Source organism: Grus americana, chromosome Z, assembly GCF_028858705.1.
Source record: "Grus americana isolate bGruAme1 chromosome Z, bGruAme1.mat, whole genome shotgun sequence".
NCBI classification, from domain to species: Eukaryota; Metazoa; Chordata; class Aves; order Gruiformes; family Gruidae; genus Grus; species Grus americana.
In genome coordinates, this window is record NC_072891.1 from 57,230,238 (window position 1) to 57,254,280 (window position 24,043).

The 24,043-nt window shown below is 39.6% G+C and overlaps 1 protein-coding gene across 3 annotated transcripts in view; it reads left to right on the forward strand.

Annotated features, from left to right (window-relative positions):
• The window catches only part of MEGF10 (multiple EGF like domains 10), a 111,519-nt gene extending 88,301 nt beyond the window's left edge, over positions 1-23,218 (forward strand). For 2 of the 3 annotated variants that reach the window (XM_054810377.1, XM_054810379.1), the window contains exons 17-25: positions 2,521-2,649; positions 4,337-4,465; positions 7,018-7,146; positions 7,635-7,871; positions 9,166-9,293; positions 9,463-9,586; positions 12,592-12,636; positions 17,675-17,881; positions 18,801-23,218. In XM_054810377.1, coding sequence (XP_054666352.1) covers positions 2,521-2,649; positions 4,337-4,465; positions 7,018-7,146; positions 7,635-7,871; positions 9,166-9,293; positions 9,463-9,586; positions 12,592-12,636; positions 17,675-17,881; positions 18,801-18,961 — 1,289 coding nt within the window. In that variant the 3' untranslated portion in view covers positions 18,962-23,218. The remainder of the gene's footprint in view (positions 1-2,520; positions 2,650-4,336; positions 4,466-7,017; positions 7,147-7,634; positions 7,872-9,165; positions 9,294-9,462; positions 9,587-12,591; positions 12,637-17,674; positions 17,882-18,800) is intronic. The other variant, XM_054810378.1, reaches the window with a different exon arrangement.
• The last annotated feature ends 825 nt before the right edge of the window (positions 23,219-24,043 follow it).

Here is a 24,043-nt window from a genome sequence, read left to right on the forward strand (position 1 = left end):
TTGTTTGCTTGTCTGTGATTATTTAGTCTTATAACAGTGTTGTGAACATACCAGGGCTTGTGTCCTCAGGACAGTCTTATGAATAACAGAGGTATTATTTTACAAATAAGGAGCTGAGGCACTGAAATACAAGGTGTTTCTTCTTACTACAGTTGCATAGAGAGCTAGTGGCAAGCCTCAGAACAAAGCCAAAATTTTCTTAGATACAAGTTAGTTCTCTGGCTGCAAGATCATCCTTATTCTTGTAAACATTTGAACATTTTGTTAAGAAATTTTTCACTATTACTTTTTTTAAGTGCTTATAAGTTTTTGATCGATTTTTCTCCTTTCTTTTATAAATGTTTCACAGATCACATTTTTAGTGTCTTTCTGTCTCACTTGATGAGCATTGTCTTGGTATGCTAAAGTCAGTGAAGACTTTGTTATTGACTCAGAAAGGAGAAGTGCTAGGCCCTGATTTTATTATGTTTCATAGAGTTATTTTATTAAATAATTAGGCATTCTCCAGATGCCTTGCCAGTTCTATGCAAATGCTAATAACAGTAGAGAAACACTTGAAGCAAAATTCTCACAAGAAGCATATCCAACTCCACAAGGTACCAAAATCCACACAGTGTGAAATACATGTATGCCAAAATTTCAGTCAACCTATTTTTATGAATAAAAGAAGCTGTACCAGACCCTGATACGTCAAAATTCAAAAGATACTCTGCTGGTTTCCACGAAGGTGCATTTCTTAATAACATGCCTCATTGGTTTATATCATTTATGGTTTGACTGGTCCAGGTTAACTGGCTCTGTACCAGTGTGATGTAACATCTGGTCAATTTGGAAAAAATCCTTTGCTGGCTAAATTCTGTGAAGTGATTAGCATGCACAACTCAATATGATACCAAAATAAATCTTGGCCTATTCCTGTGGAAAGCAGTAGCAACAAAGGTCCCTGTTTTTATGGTAAAATAAGTAGGTAGTTGGGAGAGTAGCAGAATAGGGGTATTTAAGCGGAGGAGGGACTCACTCACTGAATCAATAACAAGAAAATGGTGCCAGCAATATGAATGGAAGCTTCTATTGAGACTGTGCTCATGGACCGTAACAGAGGAAGTTTATTTGCTTTGTATAAAAGCCTTTCGTTCACATGGAAAATAATGATTCCATTAATTTCTTTCGGAACTAGCGACCTTTTTGAAACTTGTAACCTTTCGTCTGTACAGGATTTGCATTCCTTCTTAGTTGACCACTAATTTCAAACAAAAAACAAAAATAAAAATCATCATAAGGCACAACTGAAGTAGAAACAACAAAAAACAAACTTAGTACTTTTTTCAATACAATGTAGTGTATTTCTTAATGAAGTGAAATTTGGGCAAAGATAACACTTCGCAAAAATACAGCCCACACATAGATGAGTCATCATGCAAACATTTAAAGGATTCAAGAGTTTTTATTGCTCTCAGACATGTCTCTGGACAACCAAATCAGTACACAACAATAAATAGTTAACAGCCTTTTTAAACTGACACAGGAATAAAGCTAAGGTTTCCATATCTGACTTGCTTCTTCTCTCCTATGAAATACTCATGCTGTACTTCCACAAAACTATTTTTAAATTATGCATATCTTTACTAAAGGAACAAATAAAAATCTCAAGATGTTCTGAAAACCTAATCAACAGAAAGGGGCTATTCTTGGAGCACCCTCTGCACTTAGTGATAGTCTGTCATGAAGAAGACTATTTTTTGCTATCTCTGAATAGTAATTAGCATTTTCGAACCACTTCACTATTCTAATGGCAGCACATAGTATCAAATTCATTCACCATGACATTTTCAAAGCAGTCAGTAAAGTTCTGTAACTTTAACATAACATGTCGAAATGATTGTGAGGAGAAAAAAATCTCCACTTTATAGACAATTACTTGGTTTTTAGAAATATTGTATTGATTAATGGACCCACGGAAGCAACTGAGTTAAATTGATTAAGGTACAGTCCTGATTATATGCACCACATTTAGGCAATTATGTAGAATCTAACAGTGGAAATACAAGAAGTAAGCTTAGTATTGGGTCTATAGCTATGGGCTATAAGATATGTTTCAACCTTCTCTGTTTGTTCTCCTTCACTTTTGAGGCTTACAAGGCTTATCCCCTCTACTGTGCTCAATTTAACTGTTTGCAGATTAAAAAATAAATTAAGAAGGGAAACTTACATGGCTTTCTCTAAGAGAAAGCCAGTATGAGTGTCCTAGTTACTGAGTATCCAGTATGAATCACTGGTTTCTTTCACACTTTTAATCTTTTGCAGCACTTTTTATGTAGAGTAAAAAGATTCCTTATTTACAAAAAAAAAAAAAATTCTGTGGTTATTTACTCAGAATAGAGCAGCCCAAAAAATGCGTTTAAAAGAAAAACAACAAACACCAAACAAAGCAGTGTTCGTATGCAAATGTAAGCAGCTCTATTCATGGATATCAAGGATCTTTGTCATTTGAGATTAATTAATTGCTCTGAGTTGTTTCAGCTTGCCCACCTTCCCACTGGGGACCAAACTGCATCCACACATGCAACTGCCATAATGGAGCTTACTGTAGTGCCTACGATGGGGAGTGCAAATGTACCCCAGGATGGACTGGCCTTTACTGCACACAAAGTAAGTGAATTTTGTTATCTGTTCTTAATCTACAAATCAGTGACACGATTTTCCTTCAGTATTTTCACACTTTATTCATTGATTTCTTCCCATGCTGCTAACTGTTTTTAATCCAGAAGATACAACACATTACTTCCATGGTTGCAGGGGAGGCCCCTGTATAAGCACTGGCATAGTGCTGGTGACTACATTCAGACTCCTCTTTAGCCCTTCTTTAGGGGAAGGCAACTTTTGGCTGCAGCTGGGCATCCCTGTGGAAGAGTCTATCATATGCACATGCAGAATGAACGACTCTGTCATTCAGATGTTACCACTGCAGATGTGCAGTCTGTAGCATGGATGGTGTCAGCTCTGCAGGCATTCCCCACAGGGTGGAATGACGGTATTGTCTAATTCCTTCCCTCTCTGAAGCCTCCTCAAAAAGTACTCTAGCAGTAGGGACCCAACAACAAAAATGGTAAGATAACACAGACCTGAATGAAGCCATGAGAACAACTTCTAGCTTAGCTGTAGCTGTGGTCTACTGAGGCACAGTCCCTGTTGTCACTGCAAAGGAGTCATACAGTACATCTCGTATCTGTAATTGCTACCTCCTGGGGGAAAGTGCAACAACAGCTTTAGCACAGCAGATGTAATTCAAATACTGATATAGAAACTATTTTTTTTGGAACTTAGAAACTTAACTTCACGAGACTGTAATGTTGTAATTTCTTTTGGAATTTTCTTAATGTAATTAATACATTAATACTGGTGGATTTTTTTTCCAAGTGCTTTTCATTAAAATAAAAATACAAGCAGTGCAGTGACTTGTGTAGGTATATGGCACTCATTATATGCTGGGTAAGTGTTCATACAAAGTTTGAGAAATAAACATTTGTTAGAGATATATATTGATAAAGTTATCTTCTTATCCTTATCATACTACAGCTTCAATTTGGTTTATCTTCAATCCAGGCACCCCCACTGTCTGTAATCTGGGCACAACCAGAACTCAAAAAAAATAAGTCTGCTAACTGTGTTTTGCATTCAGTGTTTAAATACACGTTTTTCATAAAATCAGAACTCTCCTTTTTCAACTGAATAATGTTGTAGTGGCAGGAAGTAACAGATATATTATAGGGCCATATGGATGCAGCTCTGGAAGACATTCACTATACTGGTTCAGCTGTCAGCTATCGTGGTTATTTTGCTTCCTGCTAGTGAATAATGATCTCTTTGCGGTGATGTGTCTTCTTCATACTGAAATGGTATCTTTGTGAGGAGCTGAGATACAATATGTTATTATCTTTATTTTTTTTATGCTTCAACATCAACTGTGCAGAAAATATGTCCAAAGGTTCATTCATCACTGAACAGACGCCCTGCTCTGGTAGACAAACTGCCCTCTTTCTCCTTTTTCAAATACCTTCTTAAACCCATTTCTTTAAGGAGCCCTTCTTGCTGCCTCCTTCTGAACATCTGCTGTCCACACAATTTCTCAACCTCATTTTTATGTATTTTTTGCCTAATGTGTATTTTAAACCGCTTAAAATAGGATAGGTCTTGATCTACTGTGTTTATAGAATGCCATGTTGAATAGCAGGGCTACAGAAATTACTTCTCAGTAACATACTTAACCAGAATATTTGCATTTTATTTTTAGAGCAGTCGTTTCACTCCTTTTCTCTTCCCCCTCCATGTATTGCAGGATGTCCCCTAGGGTTTTACGGGAAGGACTGTGCATCAATATGCCAGTGTCAGAATGGAGCCGACTGCGACCACATCAGTGGGCAGTGCACCTGCCGCACAGGGTTCATGGGGAAGCACTGCGAGCAGAGTGAGTAGGGATGGGAATTGTTCGTGTCTGATAGCAAACACTAAACCCTGAGCCCAACCCTCTGTTGTTTTGGCCAGTGTTGTGATACAACCTCTTTGCTTCAGTGGGAGTTTTGATGGGGTTAAAGCTTCAGGAGTTGGACCTTTTTCCAAACAGATAAAAGCCCGCAGAATTATTAAGACTGATTATGATTGTGATGGCTGTTTCTTTCAATTCGTAGCAACACTTAAGAGGCATTTGTACTACATTCTAGTTGCTTTGGACATAATACTGAAAAATCCTAACAACTCTGTCATGTAAAAGTAACAAATGAATCCAAGTAATTGTCATTAGCATAAACCACAATGAAAACTAATAGTTAGAAAACTAAAGATAAGAAGTACCACATCAATCCAAGTGGATAAAATTAATCTTTGCAATGTGGTTTTACAATGCAATTGGATTATAAAAGCATAATAGATGGCATTTTTTTTTTCATATGTGTGTGGTTCTTTACTCAAGAAAATCAAGAATACCACCACTGACATCAATGGTGGTATAACGTTGTACAACATTAAAAGAATAATCAGGCTTATAAGCACAGAACTGTTAGTCCAACTTTTGCTAACACTACAGGGTGGTGCTCCCACACTTCCTGCCTTATACAGCAGTGCAAAGCAATCCATTCAACCTACTATTGTGAAGATTTAAACCTGTCTTTGGCATCAGAGTTGTGCACAAGGGCTTTGCTTTTGCTGTGTGGAAGACACTACATATTACCTATAACCAGGACTGATTTAGCTGCATCTGGATCTGAAGGGCTGTGCAGTGGCCCAGATAGCATGTGTCCCACCCGGCAGTGCTGTAACAGAAGGGAGGGGTTAGTGTTCCTATAGACACCCTTTATTCCCTCAGCAGTGAGTCTAGCCCCAGCTGCAACATGAGTTAGGTTTTTAAGGCTAATCAACATCTATGATAGAACCACTAAAAATTTAGAAGTGGATTTTTTTTCCTAGGAAAAATACATTTGCAACAAAATCTGAATGGTTTAGAGGAATACATTTATTTCAATGAAATAATGTATCGCAACATATGATTATTAGCTATTTAAAGTTTCTTATTCTAGTTTGATGATTTCAGTGTTTCACTTCAAAAAAGCAATAATATTTAGGAAAAGATAAATTTTTTAAGATCCTCTCTTGATGTCATGATATCAAAAAATAATTTTGAATACTTTGGCAAATCTAACTTTATTATTATGTTTTATAGATTTTATATTTTATCCTATAATTTGTTAATAATTATTTAACAATATTAAACTAAATGTTTTAGTATTTCTGAATTTGAACACCAGTTTCAAAAATTGACTTTTCATTCCAATTCAGATGTCAAAATGCCAAAATATATTATGTTGTGATGGTTTTTGCCCAGCCATTGACTTCAGTAGTTATAATCTTATTTTACTGAAAGTAACCAAGAGAAGGAGAAGGTATACAAGCATGAAATTCCACTTGAGTCTGGATTTATCAAGACTGCAAGAAGATTTCTCTGGCACCTGTTTTGTTACCTATCTTGTAAATTATTCTATATTAGGAATACCTAAAATATGAGTTAGATTCTTGTAAAAAGACAAAATGAAAAATAAATTAATATAGTTACAAAGCTCTTGAGAGATTTCAGAAAATTGAGTCTCAGAAGGTAAAGAAATACCACACTTCCTCAGACCATCAGAACTATAATAATGTAACAAGCCACACAGTAATAGAGGTGGCAGTAGAAAAGAATTTTTATCAGTGTGGGATGATTCTTTACTATGCTAATTACATGAAGTAGGAGACACCTTGATGAGTAATTAATTGTTGTATTCATATCATTCTGGGAGAGAAAAAAATCCTGTAAAACTCTTCCAGTTAGCTTATTCTTCATAATTTAGCATTTTTCTCCTGTAGGTAGTTTCTTAATGTATACATCATAGTAACAAAATATGCTATAAGCAGCCTAGGACCACTTTTATTTTTATATAAACGCATGGTATATATTAGACTCATTCTTACGGCCCTTATCTCTTGCTCTCTTACCACATCAACACATCTGTTGTATGACATGACACCAGCCAGATGTCTAGCTCCACTCATATGATCATGTGATTTTTCAAGCACTGGGATCTGAGTAACCTGGGAGACCTGACCTTCTGGTGTAGAAAGGCACATTTTGTCCATTTCTTCACTGTCTTTTACCCTTTTAATCTTTTTTGGTTTTTATTCCTTCCTAATTTCACTGTCTTAGTGGCAGACACATTACAAGAAAAGGAAAATCACTTCTGAATACAATTTCCTTCTCCTTTTCCTTCTCCTTTCCTGCATATACACCACACACATAGAGGTCCTCTTTCAAGAAAGTCTTTTCCATAGAGGTCTACCACTAATAACACGTTGCCATCTGCTGGCCATGTACAAAAAAAGGTATTGGGTTAGAAACAAATGGAAGTATGTATGGTGCTGTAGATCTGTAATACCAAAACATTTAAGAAGTACTGACTATTTCTGATTTTTATTTGCACTTATTTTGTGCAGAATGCCCTCAGGGTACATATGGGTATGGATGTCGGCAGATATGTGACTGTCTGAACAACTCAACCTGTGACCACATCACAGGAACGTGTTACTGCAGCCCAGGCTGGAAAGGGGCCAGGTGTGATCAAGGTAAAGCCTAGACGCAATAAAATTGTTGTAATTGTTTTATATAAAGCTTGGATTAACCTATTAAATGCCATCTCTGTATCATTAATTAAATTAATCTGATAAGGCATGTGTGTTTAAATAGTGCATTCTGTTGCCTCAGTAATAGTTTATTGGAGTAAAGCATTCAAGTGTAGATTGCATGAAATGTGTTACAGTGCTGTGCTGGCCAGAGCTGCTGATAGACCATGTGCTTTACCTGCTCTGTGCTTTTGCCTACAGAATGTTCTTATTTTTTCAACTTCATGAATATATCTCTTTCTATGAAGAAGATTAATCTTTTCCTTAAGGCTAGGATTGTCTTCACATTGGTTTCGGACATAGTTCTATTTTGGCATTATTAAACACAGTTAAATTAACAGAAAGATTCAGAAGTGAAATACTGTCTTCTGCTCCTGACACATAAGCTTCTGAATTTATGCCACATATTTTCATTTCTTCTTTTATTGCAGCTGGTGTAATTATAGTGGGAAACTTGAACAGTTTAAGCCGTACCAGTACTGCCATCCCTGCTGATTCTTACCAGATAGGGGCTATAGCAGGCATCATCATTCTTGTCCTGGTTGTGCTTTTCCTGCTAGTGTTGTTCGTCATTTACAGACATAAGCAGAAAGAAAAAGAAACAAACATGCCCGCAGTGACCTATACCCCTGCTATGAGGGTCATCAATGCAGATTACACCATTTCAGGTAAGTAATATTTAGAACAGGGTTTTTTTCTCCATCTCTTGACTTCGTGCTTTTTTAGCTGAGCTCTGAAGGGGTTCAGATCTGCCCCTAGCAGGGCCTGAATGTGCACATTTCACCTTTTTGGATTAGCAAGGGCTGCTGTAAGCAGGAACATACTCAACTTCAAAAAGGGCATCTACAATTCTGCCTTGGAAGCCTTCCTGGAAAGAGAGGCAGGGGAGGGTTTCCCTCTTTAGGAAGTCTGAGACACTGCTCTCACCTGCCTTTTGCAGGGGAGCAGCCCCTTAGACCACACTGACAGTGGTGCTGGTGAACTGGCACACGAGACCATGTGATGGTAGACTTGTGTGCTTGCCTTTCAGCTGTTGGAGGTAATTCACCCGAGTTCAGAATGATGCTGCCCCAGCATCTATAGCTGCTCAGTTTGTTCTGCATCATAGTCTTTTAATCTCTGCTTTTGATACTATGAAGGTGCCTTACCCTGGTAAAATGTGTTAATTGTAAGGAACAAGTGACCAGATACCTCACTTTACTGTGTAACTTTTTGTACTCTCAAATGTTATTCTGCATTAAACAGTGGAAGTGTGGACTTTTCTATTCTTCTGTGGCTATTTTTAAACAGAATTGGAAAGTGTGGCAAAATACAGTTTCTACTAAGACATTAAATTCAACGCCAACAGCTTGAATACAGAAAGATTGCTATAGCTGTAGAAAATCAGGATTTCACACTAGCTGTGGCAAGATTCTGTAGAGAGGCAGATAGCAGAGTGGCTTGAGTTTGAAACAAATGAAAGGAAGGAACAATGCTACTAAAACAAAATAAGAGTGATGCAATGGGTGCATGAAACTTCAGGCAATGCTGACTTTTGCACACAGCTGTTAAGAAAGGCTGCAGGTGAAGAAGTCAGCAGAAACAGTTGTCAGAGCCAAGAAAGATGTATCAGCAAAGGTGGTGGTGCTCTTGAAGCACCAGAAAATGTTGCTGTGAACTTGATGGTAAAAGTGTCTATAATTAGGACAATGACTACAGAGGCAAAAGAGAGCAAGGGACCACAGCAGAAAGAGAAGTTAGCAAGTAACCCTTGTGAATGCTCTTTGCTGGAAGTGAGGATGTGACTAGTCAGATACTGGTCTGTATGTCTAACTTCTTTAAATTAATGGAAAATTTTTAGATTTTTTTTCAAGAAACTCTAAATCAGATTTTGGAATCAGTGCAGCACTGTTGAAAACATATCCCAAGAAAGAAATGGCATGTTATTTTTAATTGATCATTTTCCTTTCTTTTTCTTTTCAGAAACCATCCCTCACAGTAATGGTGGAAATGCTAACAGTCACTATTTCTCTAACCCTAGTTATCATACTCTAACTCAATGCACTACCCCACCGCATGTCAACAACATGGACAGACTGACCCTGGCAAAGGTAAAGCAGAAAAATCTCAATGCTTCTGTGTAAATTAGCCTTTGGTTTATTTTATTTTGTTCCCTAATGTTTTGTATTTGGTTTATTTTTGCTTTCCCTGATTATCACCTGGAAATCCAGCAACTACTCATCAGTTTCAGTTTCTATTACTTTTCTTTCTTTGAATTAGGCAAAAAATAATCAGCTGTTTGTGAATCTGAAAAATGTGGTACCTGGAAAACGAGGAACTGTCATGGACTATACAGGAACACTGCCTGCAGACTGGAAACATGGTGGCTACCTCAATGAGCTTGGTAAGAAAAAAAAAAAAAAAAAAAAGGAGGAGACTGTGAATGTTATTCATTGTGTTTGGGACGACTGGAAAGCAGAGATGTTTTCCTGGTTCTGCACTGAGGGTAATGCCAGGCTTGTCAGACTGCGTGTGATGTTCAGGGTTATGTGTTCAACCTTCCTTTAAGGCAGTACCCTTAGAGATAAAAAAGTAACTCCTTGTAAGGAACAGTGAATCAGTCTGATGCCCAGTGTAGACATGATAGGCAAAATATCTCATATTATTTTTATAAAATATTTGCTTATTAATTACTTTCATAAACCAATGGGTATTGTACAATAATTTTTGCTTTGGCAAAATTACTTATTAAATAAATGAGAGGTTGCATATATCTTTTTTTAATCCTGATGAAATGGAATCAATGCTTTAAAAACTAGTTTCTTATCATCTGAGCTGCTTCAGATGTAAATTCTAGGAGCATCTGCCCAGCTAAGCCTCCTGTTTGCTAAAAGACAGAGCATTGTCCTCAAGGAGAAAAATTCCTGAGAAGTGGTGAGAGCTGCTGTATCCTGCTTTATGCTATCTTTTGCTGTCTTTTCATCCTTTCCCAATGTCCTACATTCCAAAAAGGCTGGACTGCACTCATCATATCTCTGACCAGTGACACCCTTAAAAAGGACTTTTAGTGCCAGTATAATTTAGATCACAGATTCACAGATTCACAAATTGGTAGGGGTTGGAAGGGACTGCTAAAGATCATCTAGTCCAACCCTCCTGCTAGAGCATGTTGCACAAGATGGCATCCAGGTGGGTTTGAATATCTCCAGAGATGAAGACTCCACAACCTCTCTGGGCAACCTGTTCCAGTGCTCGGTCACCCTCAAAGTGCCAAAGTTTTTCCTCATATTCAGATGGAACTTCCCACGTTCCAGTTTGTGCCCATTTTCCCTTGTCCTGTCACTGGGCATCATTGAGAAGAGTCAGGCCCCTTCCTCTTGACATCCACCCTTTAGATATTTTTAAGCATTGATAAGATCTCCTCTCAGTCTTCTCTTCTCCAGGCTAAACAGACACAGCTCTCTTAGCCTCTCCTCATGAGACAGATACTCAAGTCCCTTAATCATCTTTGTAGCCCTCCGCTGGACTCTCTCCAGTAGTTGCCTGTCTTTCTTCAACTGGGGACCCCAGAACTGGATGCAATATTGCAGATGTGGCCTCACCAGGGCAGAGTAAAGAGGGAGGATAACCTCCCTCGACCTGCTGGCCATGCTCTTCTGAATGCATCCCAGGATACTATTGGCCTTCTTGGCCACAAAGGCACATTGCTGTCTCATGGAGACTCCACCAGGACTCCCAGGTCTTTCTCCACAGTGCTGCTTCCCAGCAGGTCAGCCCCTAACCTGTACTGGTGCTTGGGGTTGTTCTTCCCTAGGTGCAGGACCCGACACTTGCACTTGTTGAACTTCATATGGTTCCTCTTTGCCCAGCTCTCTAAGCCTGTCAAGATCTCGCTGAATGGCAGCGCAGCCTTCTGGTGTGCTGGCCGCTCCTCCCAGCTTAGTATCATCAGTGAATTTGCTGAGGGTACGCTCTGTCCCCTCATCCACATCATTGATGAATATGTTGAATAGGACCAGACCAAACACTGACCCTTGGGGCACAGCACTTGATACTGGCCTCCAACGACACTCTGTGCCGCTTATCACAACACTCTGGGCTCTGCCATTCAGCCAGTTCTCTACCCACCTCACTGACCCTCATCCAACCCAATCATTTAATTACCTTCATTTCTGGTTCTTACCAGTATCAAATTCTGGCAATCAGAACAACATTATGTAGCATTATTTTTTTTCCTGCTCATCCCCACTCTCAGTCTAACCACAATTCAGGCTGAGATCTGGGGTTTATTTAGGAAAGAGTTTCAGTCATAATGCTCAATGTTCAAATTTACATTTTCTTAGAGCATTTGTACTAGCACTTAAGACTCCTAAGAGATACTGGCTGTGGTTAACCCACTGCAGTAGATCTTGAGTAACAAGGAGATTCTAGAGGACTGGATGAATGTTGATATTATGTCTGTTTTCTAGAAGATCAAATGGGATTACTTGGGTAACTAGGCTTGTGACTCAGGCATTATTCTTGGTAAAAACAACAGAACAGCTGACATGAGATCTAATAAATAAAGATGAGGTAGGAATAAAATTAATTGATTTAGGACTCCTCAAATAACATAATTTCATTCTTGGAAACTATGAATTTTGTTTAGAGATATATTGTATAGATAAAATTATTCTAGGCTCTTGTAATGCTTCTAGCATAGTACCACAATACAATCAGATTAAAAAATTAGCACTCCATAATATCAATCAAGCTATTTGAATGGATTAGTAACCAGGTAAGTGCCAAGTCTCTGAAGACAGTTGTCAGGCATTGCTGATTGCTGATGTTTATAAAGGTATTTCTATTGAGAGAAAGATGTTACTAACAAATAATTGCAAAGCTGTTGATTTAAGTACTAGGTGTTTAGGCCATTCCTGCAGGTCAAGGGACTGGAACAGAGTGACCTTGGATAATACAATGGGAATGATTAACTTTGGAAGCAAAGTACCAAGAATGGGAGTGAACTTTGCATACCTTGAGATTTTCAGGTCAAGATGGCATGCCTTTCTGGTAGATATGGTTTATCCAAACAAAAAATATGCTTTAATCAACAGCAGTTATTAGGCTCATTCAAGAGTAATTGGGAGAAACATAATGGCCTGTGACATATGTGAGGTCAAACTAGATAATTTAATGGTCCCTTATGACTTTAACCACCTTCCCTGTTCAGGTAGCTACTGTATGAAAGTATGCAAGCAAATAGTAACAATGCTTCTGTAACCCTATACTGGGCAGTTACACAATGCTTGTAAGAGAATTATTCTAAGATAGAAATTAGTCCCAAAGTAATTTTTAAAGCTTTAGAAGTTGTAGTCTAATCACTTTTCTTTGATTTTAAAACTACTGTTTTTATATAATTTTTCTCAGGTGCTTTTGGACTTGATAGGGGATATTTGGGAAAGTCCTTGAAAGGTGAGGTTATTTTCTGAATGCATTTAGATGAAATGAGGTAGACATTCAGTTTACTCTTCTAAATTATCTTTGGTTTCTGTGTGAAGAGAATGTAAAATTATTTTGGACTAAATTATTCCTAGATACTGAATCAATGCATGAAGTTTGTTTGTTTTTTTCTTTTTTGAGGGGAGGGTTTAAAAAAACCCAAACAACCCACAAACCAAGCCTTTCTAAGTCCTCTATGGGTCACATACATCAAATTTTTCTGTAATGCTTCAGTCATGAAATGGCTCTATTCTAGACAGCAGGAAGGGGATGGCCCTTGAATTCAGCCTAGTGAGCCAGGTAAGGGTGCATGTTGCCTCTGATGAAAGGCTTTAAAAGAGAGCCAATTCCTCTTGCAACTGGCATGGTCCATGTAGGACTGCATGACTACAAGCCTGCAGTGCTTCATTACATTCACTGGAGGCCTTTGGAAAGGATATCAAAATATGAATACATAGAAAGGAATGAAAAGCTTCAGAACTTATGGGTGGTGATGATATTTTGATCTTCTGAATTATCCAGTTTTCTCTTAAGACTTTACACTGGACCATACTGGTGTGTGTCACTATTTTTGTTATATGATTAAGGTATGCCAAGGGTGACTAGAATGCCTGGATATCCAAACAATGAAAAAAGTGTAGCTAAGTCCATATGAATAATGAATTAAATATATAGAGAAAAACAGCTGGTTTGTCACCTTATATATAATACACGACAATTAAACTGAAAGAGTGATTTATTACACCTGACATTTCCTGGTTTTGGAGAATTAGAGGAAGCCCAATTTAAAATATCTTAAAGGAGTCACAAAATGATGAGCACCTATCCTCTGACAGGCTCACCAAGGTCTGTCTCATACTGGATAATCAGAGTTGGGAACAAGCTGAGAAAGTCTCAGCTCTAAAGGTTAAATAACACAGCATGTCACAAAACAATACAGAGAACAAAGTAATATGGACACCACAAAATCTCTCCCCAGCATAAGAAAATACGTCTTCTCTTAAACTACAGTTATCTGTCCTATTAAATCCTGAAATGACAAGCCACAAGCTGCACTGGCACACACTGAAGGGAGGGGGTCCAGTAATACAGAAGCATGGAAGCTTGTGACAGCAAGGACCAGGAGGAGGAAGGGACTTCCCCCAAGCCTGAGGTGCCCTTGCAGAACCACTTCATCATGCTGCAGACTGAAGAGGAAAGACCCACCACATCAGGAGAGATGCTGGAGCTGAGTAAGGCAGCCCAGTCAACAACCAGATAACAACCAGCACAACTAAGAAAAGGCAACGGGTGATTGTAGTAGGTGGCTTTTCTGAGCAGTACAGAGCCACCCGTCTGCTGACCTGATGCAGTCTCTAGAGAGGTGTGCTGCTTACCAGGGGCTCAGATCAGGGATGTCACCAAGAAACTACCAAGCCTCATACAGCCCACTGACCACTATCCACTGCTGTTGTTTCATGTGGGCACCAGTGATGCAACCAGGAACAGCCTGAGGAGCATCAGGAAGAATTACAGAGCCCTGGGAGCAGCAGTAAGGGACTCCAGAGCACAAGTAGTGTCATGGTCAAATGGAAGGGGTATGAAAGGGCCAGTTGAATCTGGCAAGTCAACAAATGGCTACAGGACTGGTGCCACAGCCAGGGCTTCAGCTACTTAGACCATGTGACTCACTTTGAGAAACCTGATGGGGTCCATCTGTCAGAGAAGGGGAAGAACATCATCGGTCATAGGCTTTCCAAGCTGGTGAGGAGGGCTTTAAACTAAAATTACCACGAGAGGGGAACTTCAATCCATCCCACTCCTACCAGTTTGATGCCAGTGCCAGCAATAGATGCCCAGAGCTGGGAGAAGGATCACAGATCAACAGGAGAACACCTGAAGTGCAGCACAAAAGAATTCCAGCCACTCCAGCCAGTAAGTCAGCTTCATCGGGGGCCCAACTTAAATGCCTTTATGCAAATGCATGTAGCATGGGGAATAAACAAGACAAGTTAGAGACATGCGCATGCCTGCAGGCTGTGATCTTACTGGCATCATGTATATGTGGTGCCGTGGTTCCTATGACTGGAGTGTTGGAACGGAAGGATATAGGGTCTTTAGGAAAGGACAGGCAGGGGAGATGAGAAGGGGGTGTCACCCTCTATGTCAATGACCAGCTGGAGTGCATGGAGCTCCACCTGAGATGGATGAGGAGCACACCGAGAACTTATGGATCAGGATTAAAGGGAGGGCAGGGACAGGGGACATTATAGTGGGGGTCTGCTACACATCACCCAACCAGGAAGACCGAGCTGATGATGCCCTCTATAGAAAGATAGGAGCAGCCTCACGTTCAGAAGCCCTGGTCCTCATGGAGGACCTCAACCATCCCAATATTTGTTGCCGGGACAATACAGCAGGGCATAAGCAATCCAGGAGGTTCCTGGGATGATGATAACTTCCTCAATGAGGAGAGATGCCATGCTGGACCTTGTTCTCACCAACAAGGAGGGGCTGGTGGGGAATGTGAAGCTCAAGGGCAGCCTTGGATGCAGTGGCCACAAAATGGTGGATTTCAAGATCCTCAGGGCAGTGAGGAGGGCACACAGCAAGGTCACCACCCTGGACTTCAGGAGAGCAGACTTTGGCCTCTTCAGGGATCGGCTTGGTAGAGTACCATGGGACAAAGCCCTGGCGGGAAGAGGGGCCCAAGACAGCTGGTTAGTATTCAAGACTCACCTCCTCCAAGCTCAGGAGTGATGCTTCCCAACAAAGAGGAAGTCAAGCAAAAAACACCAAGAGGCCCCCATGGATGAACAAGGAGCTTCTGGGCAAAGTCAAACAAAAAAAGGAAGCCTACAGAGGGTGGAAGCAAGGGCAGACAGCCTGGGAAGAATACAGAGAAACTGTCCAAGCAGCCAGGGATCAGGTTAGGAAAGTTAAAGCCCTTATAGAATTAAATCTGGCCAGGGATGTTAAGGACAACAAGAAAAGCTTCTATAGGTACATCAGTGCTAAAAGGAAAACGAGCGACAATGTGGGCCCTTTCCAGAAGGAAATAGGAGACCTGATTACCCAGGATATGGAGAAGGCTGAAGTACTCAACGACTTTTTTGGCCTCGGTCTTCACTGGCAAGTGCTCAAGTCATACCACCCAAGTTGCAGAAGGCAAAAGCAGGGACTGGGAGAATGAAGAACCACCCACTGTAGGAGATCAGGTTCAAGACCATCTAGGGAACTTGAAGGCACACAAGTACATGGGACCTGATGAGATGCGTCCATGGGTCCTGAGGGAACTGGTGGATGAAGTTGCTAAGCCACTCGCCATCATATTTAAGAAGTTGTGGCAGTCCAGTGAAGTTCTCACTGACTGGAAAAGGGGAAGCACAACCCCCATTTTTAAGAAGCGAAAAAAGGAAGACCCTGGGAACTACAGGCTGCTCAGTCTCACCTCTGTGCCTGGCAAGATCATGGAGTGATCCTCCTGGAAACTATGCTTAGGGATGTGGAAAATAAGGAAGTGATTGGTGACAGCCAACATGGCTTCACTAAGGGCAAATTATGCCTGACAAATTTGGTGGCCTTCTATGACGGGGTTACAGCATTGGTGGATAAGGGAAGAGCAACTGACATCATCTACTTAGACTTGTGTGAAGCATTTGACATCCCGCATGACATCCTTGTCTCTGAACTGGAGAGACATGAATTTGATGGATGGACTGCTCGGTGGATAAGGAATTGGCTGGATGGTCGCACTCAAAGAGTTGTGGTCAACAGCTTGGTGTCCAAGTGGAGACTAGTGCCAAGTGGAATTCTTCAGGGGTCAGTATTGGGACCAGTGTTGTTTAATGTCTTTGTTGGTGACATGGACAGTAGGACTGAATGCACCCTCAGCAAGTTTGCTGACGACACCAAGCTGTGCGGTGCAGTTGACAAGCTGAAGGGAAGGGATGCCATCCAGAGGGACCTTGACAGGCTGGAGAGGTGGGCCCATGCAAACCGCATGAAGTTCAACAAGGCCAAGTGCAAGGTCCTGCACGTGGATCAGTGCAATCCTAAGCACAGCTATAGGCTGGGTGAGGAATGGATTGAAAACAGCCCCGAGGAGAAGGACTTGGGGGTATTGATTGATGAGAAGCTCAACATGAGCCAGCAATGCGTGCTTGCAGCCCAGAAGGCCAACCATGTCCTGGGCTGCATCAAAAGAGGTGTGACCAGCAGGTCGAGGGAGGTGATTCTCCCCCTCTACTCCTCTCTCATGAGACCCCACCTGGAGTACTGCATCCAGCTCTGGGGCTCCCAACATCAGAAGGACATGGACCTGTTGGAGTAAGTCCAGGGGAGAGCCACGAAGATGATGAGAGGGCTGAAGCACCTCTCCTATGAGGACAGGCTGAGAGAGTTGGGGTTGTTCAACTTGGAGAAGAAAAGGCTCCAGGGAGACCTTATAGCAGCCTTCTGGTACCTAAAGGGGGCCTACAAGAAATCTGGAGAGGAACTGTTTCCAAGGGCATGTATTGATAGGACACGGGGTAATGGGTTTAAGGTGAAGGAGGGTCAATTTAGATGAAATGTTAGGAAGAAATTCTTCACTGTGAGGGTGAGGCACTGGAACAGGTTTCCCAGAGCAGTTGTGGATGCCCCCTCCCTGGAGGTGTTCAAGGCCAGGTTGGATGGGGCTTTGGGCAACGTGGTCTAGTGGACAGTGTCCCTGCCCCTGGAAGGGGGTTTGGAACTAGATGATCTTTGAGGTCCCTTCCAACCCAAACTGGTCTATGACTATATGATTATCTGTATTTAATGCTAGCTACTATTCTCACCAGAACTGATGATGCTCAGACTTTGCAACAGGAATTTGCTGATTGCAAGATCAAGCCCAGAAAAGAGTATAGCAGTAGACGTGCTTTCATTAATTACTGTATAACATTTTGAAGTGTTGTGACTGGTTTGCAATTAAATATTCATTTAACACCCTGTTTAGTATCAATGTCCATAGTATGTAGCATGCTTGAAAGAGCCTTTCTTTTCACAGATCTAGTGAAGAACTCAGAATACAATTTAAGTAATTGCTCATTAAGTAGTTCTGAGAACCCATATGCTACTATAAAAGACCCACCAGCTCTCGTACCAAAAAGTTCAGAATGTGGATATGTTGAAATGAAGTCACCAGCACGCAGGGACTCCCCATATGCTGAGATCGCTGGCTCTGCTTCAGCCAATAAGAACGTTTATGAAGTTGGTAAGTACAAAATCTACTTCTAGATGTTGAAGGTTAAGAACAAAGAACACAGGACTTTTTTTCTTCAATCAGTTTAGTCAAAACACATGAAAAATGACTGAAAGAACAGAGCTTGAAATACATTCAGGTCTGTTCTATAATCTAGAGGTACCTCTGAATTTCCCTGGTTTGAAAGCCTTTCTTTAAACAACAGCATAAGATAAGCTTAGCATGTGATTGCACTATAATTCAACTCTGGATTAGGCTGTTAAGTACTGAACGCAGCTGGAGTAAGTGTACAGGAGGGATAGAAAAGATCTGTTCCCTACTCTTGACCAGAAGACCCTGCTCTTGACCCACAGACAGAGTATTTCAGTGATATGGGCCCTATCGAGTTACTGCAGACTTTGTAGTTACAGAAAACTTTGGGGTCTTGTAGAATGGTAATTATCCTAATGGTCTCTAGACTGGAATAAAGTGTATGTCACATGTCATAGGATACCATTTTCCTTTTCTGTCTGTAGTTAGAGATTCCTCTGAAATCCATCAATATCCCCGTTGTGTTTCTAACGATCTTTATAAAAACTTGATTAAAAGCCTCAAATGTGTTTGGGGTTGTTTTTGTTTTGTTTGGTTGGTTTTGGGGGTTTTGTTTTTAGTTTATCCACACACAAAGAACAGACGTTGCTCCACTTGCTTCTGTCAGTAAATATATTCATGGTAGGGCCCTGCTGCAAGCCCACACGTGTAACTTAGCATAAAGCCAAAATACCTTAATATCAATCTTTGTTTCTACCCCTGCATTTCAGGACTCAGCATGACAAGGAATATTGAAGCAGAAAGGGGAGGATATTTTGTAATGCAAACTGAAATGAAATACAGTGTTTGCCTTCTGTTTGCCGCTTCTAGCATTGCATGCATGTGCTCTCTTTTATTACAGAGCCTACAGTGAGTGTTGTCCAGGGAGCATTCAGCAGCACCGGACGTTTCAGCCAGGATCCTTATGATCTTCCAAAAAACAGCCATATTCCATGTCATTATGATTTGCTACCAGTTCGAGATAGCCCCACATCCTCTACGAAGGAGGTCAGCAGTGAATGACTCCAAAAGCTGATGCATAGTACAGTGGGACTCTCAAGGGGCAAAGTGGCATGATTGTGCTCCTTCCTCTAATTTACTTACCATCATATTTAGTTCTGAATCTGTCCAGCAGACAATTGCTGTACATTAAACAGAATGTCAACATGAGATTTTGTTATTGTGTATACAAGTGACAGATGGACAAATGCCACACTCTGGGGATCCTGTTCATTCTTTTTTTCATGGCAGTAAATTTTATAGAAACAGGTATGCAACACATTTATACTGTAATATACTGGCTTAAAAATATTAGTTTGCAGATCAGTTTTGATAACATCCTATTTCAGCAACTTTAAATATAGACTTCGTGTTTGTCATGTTTCAGAGTAGAAATACTCCTAGGACAGTGCAATTTACCAAATACCACTTCATACAGGTGATCTGATTCACTAGTTATGTAGAAGAAAAACTGCTTTGCCAAATTTTACCTTTCATTCTGATCTTTAATCAAGACATATTAAGAAACAAGATCTGATGGGGATTAGTAAGCACAATACGGCAGTTGTTTAGGAAATCCATTATCAGGCTTTTTTGTCCATTACTGATGGTGGGCATACCTTGCTTGAATAGTCTTGGAGATAAAAGCATTGCATGCATCAATATCAAATGATGCTTCAAGATCTCTTGGTACTCCAGACCCTGCTCCAGTCTTCAACAAATCTTTCGTTGCCATTTAACTCCATATGTTGCAGTTCTGACCGCTATTTCTGCCATACACAACTAATAATCCATAACATATCAGTAATTGCTTCAGAAAATATGTATATTAAATCAGTTTATTTTTGTCATCATGGACTGATTATGTAAGGAGTGGACAAAGGTGATGACTGCTGTAAATCTTAACTGCAAGGAAAGGTTTACATGTTATAAACAGGTAGTAATAATGACTGTAATATAGGATAAAAATAGTAAAGTGTTCTGATTTTTTTTTGTTAGAAATAACTAAGCAATCTCTGTGCATACTTGCTAAAAAGGCACCTTTTCTTTTTTATAGTTGATGTAGAGAAACACATGCTTAAGCTGGTCTTTTGCATTGCTAATAATGTGACACGTACACCCCATTCTTCATTAACTTGTGTCTCCATTTTTATGCTGTGTGTCTGTGTTTCTAGTGATCTAGCTTGTAATTGCAAAAATATTCTACTGTGTGTCTATTTCTTTTGCATTTTTGCCAACTGGCCTTTATTTTGTCTGGTTAAAGGGACCTCTGGGCAGAGGGAGAGGATTAAGAAAGAATTCATGTCATACTGATGTCTGTCAGAGGTGGTTAGCTAATACATAACTTAATGAATTAATTGGGAAAAAAAATCAAGGTGCTTTTGTCAAGGATAATAACAAGAAAGCAGAAGAAAAGTAAAAAACAGTCCCTCTTTAATGTTCAGCTTATTCTGTTGACTATATGGACGGAGACCATCTTTCCAAAAGGCTCCTTTCTCTCTCTCCAAAACAGTCTGTTATGAACTGTGCAATTCGATGGAAATTAAATTTGCCAAGGTATCCATCCATTGAAGCAAAAGTGTCCCCCAAACTTGTCAGCCTAAAAATAAAGTGGTTGTTATAGACTGGACATTCTCTTTCAGTGGAAAGTGACCTTTAGAAACCTAAAAATGATGTGGCAGTATTACTTCCAGCTGCTGCTGCTGTCAGTGATGCTACCTGCTGACATGCTTGTAACATAACCCCAGCAGGCTTTTCCACCTTGCCCTGGTGGTAGCTATCTTCTTGTGAATAGCTTGTCCCAAGGGTTAGTATATCTCTGATTGATGGGGAAAGGATACAGGCGATTGCATCATATGGCATATAATGGGAAGCACTATTTCTCTATTCTTTCTGTGTTGGGGTCACATTTTGGCACGAGACCTGTGATATACTATAACAATGTGAAGGGCAGTTGATAGGCCAAGAGTCTGGTATATGTGCTCTCTGGCTTAGCACTGGGAGTCCCATGACCATTTTTATCTTCACATCTGAGCTGCAATACAGTCTGAGACAAAGAATTATCACTATTGCGACAGCATTGATGTATTCCTAAGAAAATAACAATCAATCGCATTTGGAATACTAAATGCAACAGAGGATCAACTGGAAGAAAAACTGAAAAAAGTTTTGGAAAATTTTTTTAAAAGGAACCCCAGAAATGGAAATATAATTTGCTTTTATTTGTTATCACTGAAGTGGTGATAAATGAGAGATGTGTACCCAAAGACATTGTTGCAGATGTGCCCAAGCCTGAGAGTGTATATGCCTGTATATGCCTGTAGTGCCCTGTAACGTTATGGGTTCTCGCAGGCCACGAGCACTGGCTGTTTTGCAGTTCCCTGGGCATTTCTTGTACATCCTTGGAATAAATAATTTGGTTATCTTTGGATTTTGCAAGTACAAAAATTAATTACAAGATCTCAAAATCTAGTTACCATTTAATCCCTCCGTAAAACAAAGTATTGATTGGCTTTGTGTGTGTGTAGATAACATATAGAGCTACTGGTATATACATCTGTTTGTACTGTACAAAACAGACTTTAAAATAAAACCTTTATTCTCTGAAGCCATGAATAGCAAATGCTGTATTTAGCAATTGTGAGCTCACAAAAAATTATTTTCTTACTCTGTAAAATTTGGAGACCACTAGATAAATTAATCTTCATAATATAAACAGTTCTTTTTTATATGAAAAAGTGAAGACCTGAATAAATTACATGTTTCAAAACTTCCAGTATGTCACATATCCTCAAGTGATATATTGAGCCAAATATTCATCAAAACAGATGAGTTTCTGATAATTTTGCCTATTGTGTATGTTCTAAACACACACATTACCAAAGTCTGCCTTTCTGTATGTGGGTAAAACTCCTACTGTGTAGTCAGCGTAAACAATGTCTGCATATATCAGAGCTGGATTTGTAATACATATAGGTCAAGTAAACAACTTTTGCATTTACTTCAGTGAATGATCATTGAAAGATGAAAGCAGATTGCCTGCAGGGCTAATGTGTTCTTGTTAAATGATAGCCATGTATATCATTCCAGAGGAAAAAAGCACATGGGACTTAGATTAGCAATTCTGCTGTCTCCTGTATAGCTAGGGAAGTACAATCTGCTGTCAATTTAAAAGACCCCCCACCAATCCTCATGCCTCTTATATAGCCCTTTTTGTAGATCCCAGTATGCTCTTTAGAGAACTTAAATATTTCTGAACATGCATACTATATTGTGGTGGGAACTTAATGAGTGAGTTTATAGAATAATTTTAGCAAACACCATCTACTTAGAGAATTGGCTTCACTACAGACAGGAATGGAAAGAGATGCCTTGCCTCTAAATATTCACATTACAATAGTGAGAAATGTAGCATTGAAAATGGCGATAGCTGTCCCCTAGCAATCTGGTATCAGTTTAATAAAGTGCAAAATGCTGCCCAAAGTTAATAGCTGACTTTAAAGTAAGTAGTAAGTATAAACTTTAGGTTTTAAATAATGTAGGTATATTAATTCTGGTCATTTAGAAACACCATGAACCTCAAAGCTTTTTACTATATCAAAGATTCTTAATCACAACACAGTTATACATAAAATTTCTCCTATCTTGATCTACCCAGAGAACTCACATTGATTTTAATTGGAGATGTGCATGCAGATTACAGGGGAAAGAAGATTTCATTGTACTTATACTTTCTGCTGAGACAATCTGCAAAGTTGAGTTAATATTGAAGTTAGGATAAAACAAAATCAAAAGTGAGGAATGTGTTATTTAAAATATATTGGATTTTCCAAGTACCAGGACTACAGTTGAATTTTTTATTAGGTATGTGTCCAAATAATAATCTGTATACTGAAGCACTAAAGTCCAGACTGAAGAATACAGAGCTAATTTTGACAAAAATGCTTTATACTAAAGATTGTATATATAGTAGTTTAAATGACTGAAAACAAATGGGTGCATGTTTATTAATTACCTTGTCATTTGGTACACTCATACTAGTGCTAGAGCACTGAACCTAACTCTTTTATCTTCAGGTTTTTAGCCAACAAGATATGATTGAACTGTAATATATTTTTAAAGAAAACCTATCAAGTATGCCTGGCTTTTTTTCTTAGCTGTAACAAAAAAGTGTTTTGTTGTGAAAATATATCTATTTTCCAAAGATGACTGATGTTCATCATTCTGCCCTTCACTATCATTTATTTCACTTCACATACCTGTAGGTTAATGTAATAAAGTTTCTAATGAAAGATGTGAAATGCTGTGAATTTTTTTTCTTTGTTTTTCATTTGCTTAGGATGGATCTAGAAATAGCATGGGAAATATAAAACATGTTATACTTGCCTATGCTGGACCACCAAGTAATGTATTTTATTTTCCCTCTTATAGAAAGCAAGTAGTTTATGAGATGCTTTGTGGAAAATGAAGGATTTTGAACTACTGAACTTCTGTGATTACTGTCTGTTTGTACATAATTCCGTAAATGGGTGTGATTCTTTAACGCCTGTACCTTGAATGCTTAAAGCTTTAACCTTGAGAAAGACAGGGAGCTGAGTTGACAAAAGCAAGGCATTTTCCCTTTAATAATTTAATAATAATAATAATAGCCTTGGGTTAACCATTAAAAAGCCAGTAACCAAAGTACAAACATGGCATGAAAGGGTATAACATATTGCAATTTCTGTTTTGTAACTCTTACCTCCCAAGGTGAATTTAAGACACTGGCTACAGATAGACATGTGGGAAATTGTTCTTTACTATCACAGTTTGATCAAGGATGAGAGATTTGGCATTAAGAACTAATCATAGAAACACAGAATTGTTTGGATGAGGAGAGAAAGTCAGGAGAAAACCCGTGAGAGTGAGCCAAGCGCTCAAGGCCTGTTCCTCAGGGCTCACTTCTCGGGCCAGTTCCATTCAATATTTTTATCAATCACCTGGAGGCAGGAGTTGGATGCACTGTTAGCAAGTTTGCTGATGATACTAAACTGCGAGGTGCTGTTGACTCGAGCAAGCACGAAGAGGCCTTGCAGAGGGATCTAGATACATTGGAGCATTGGGCAA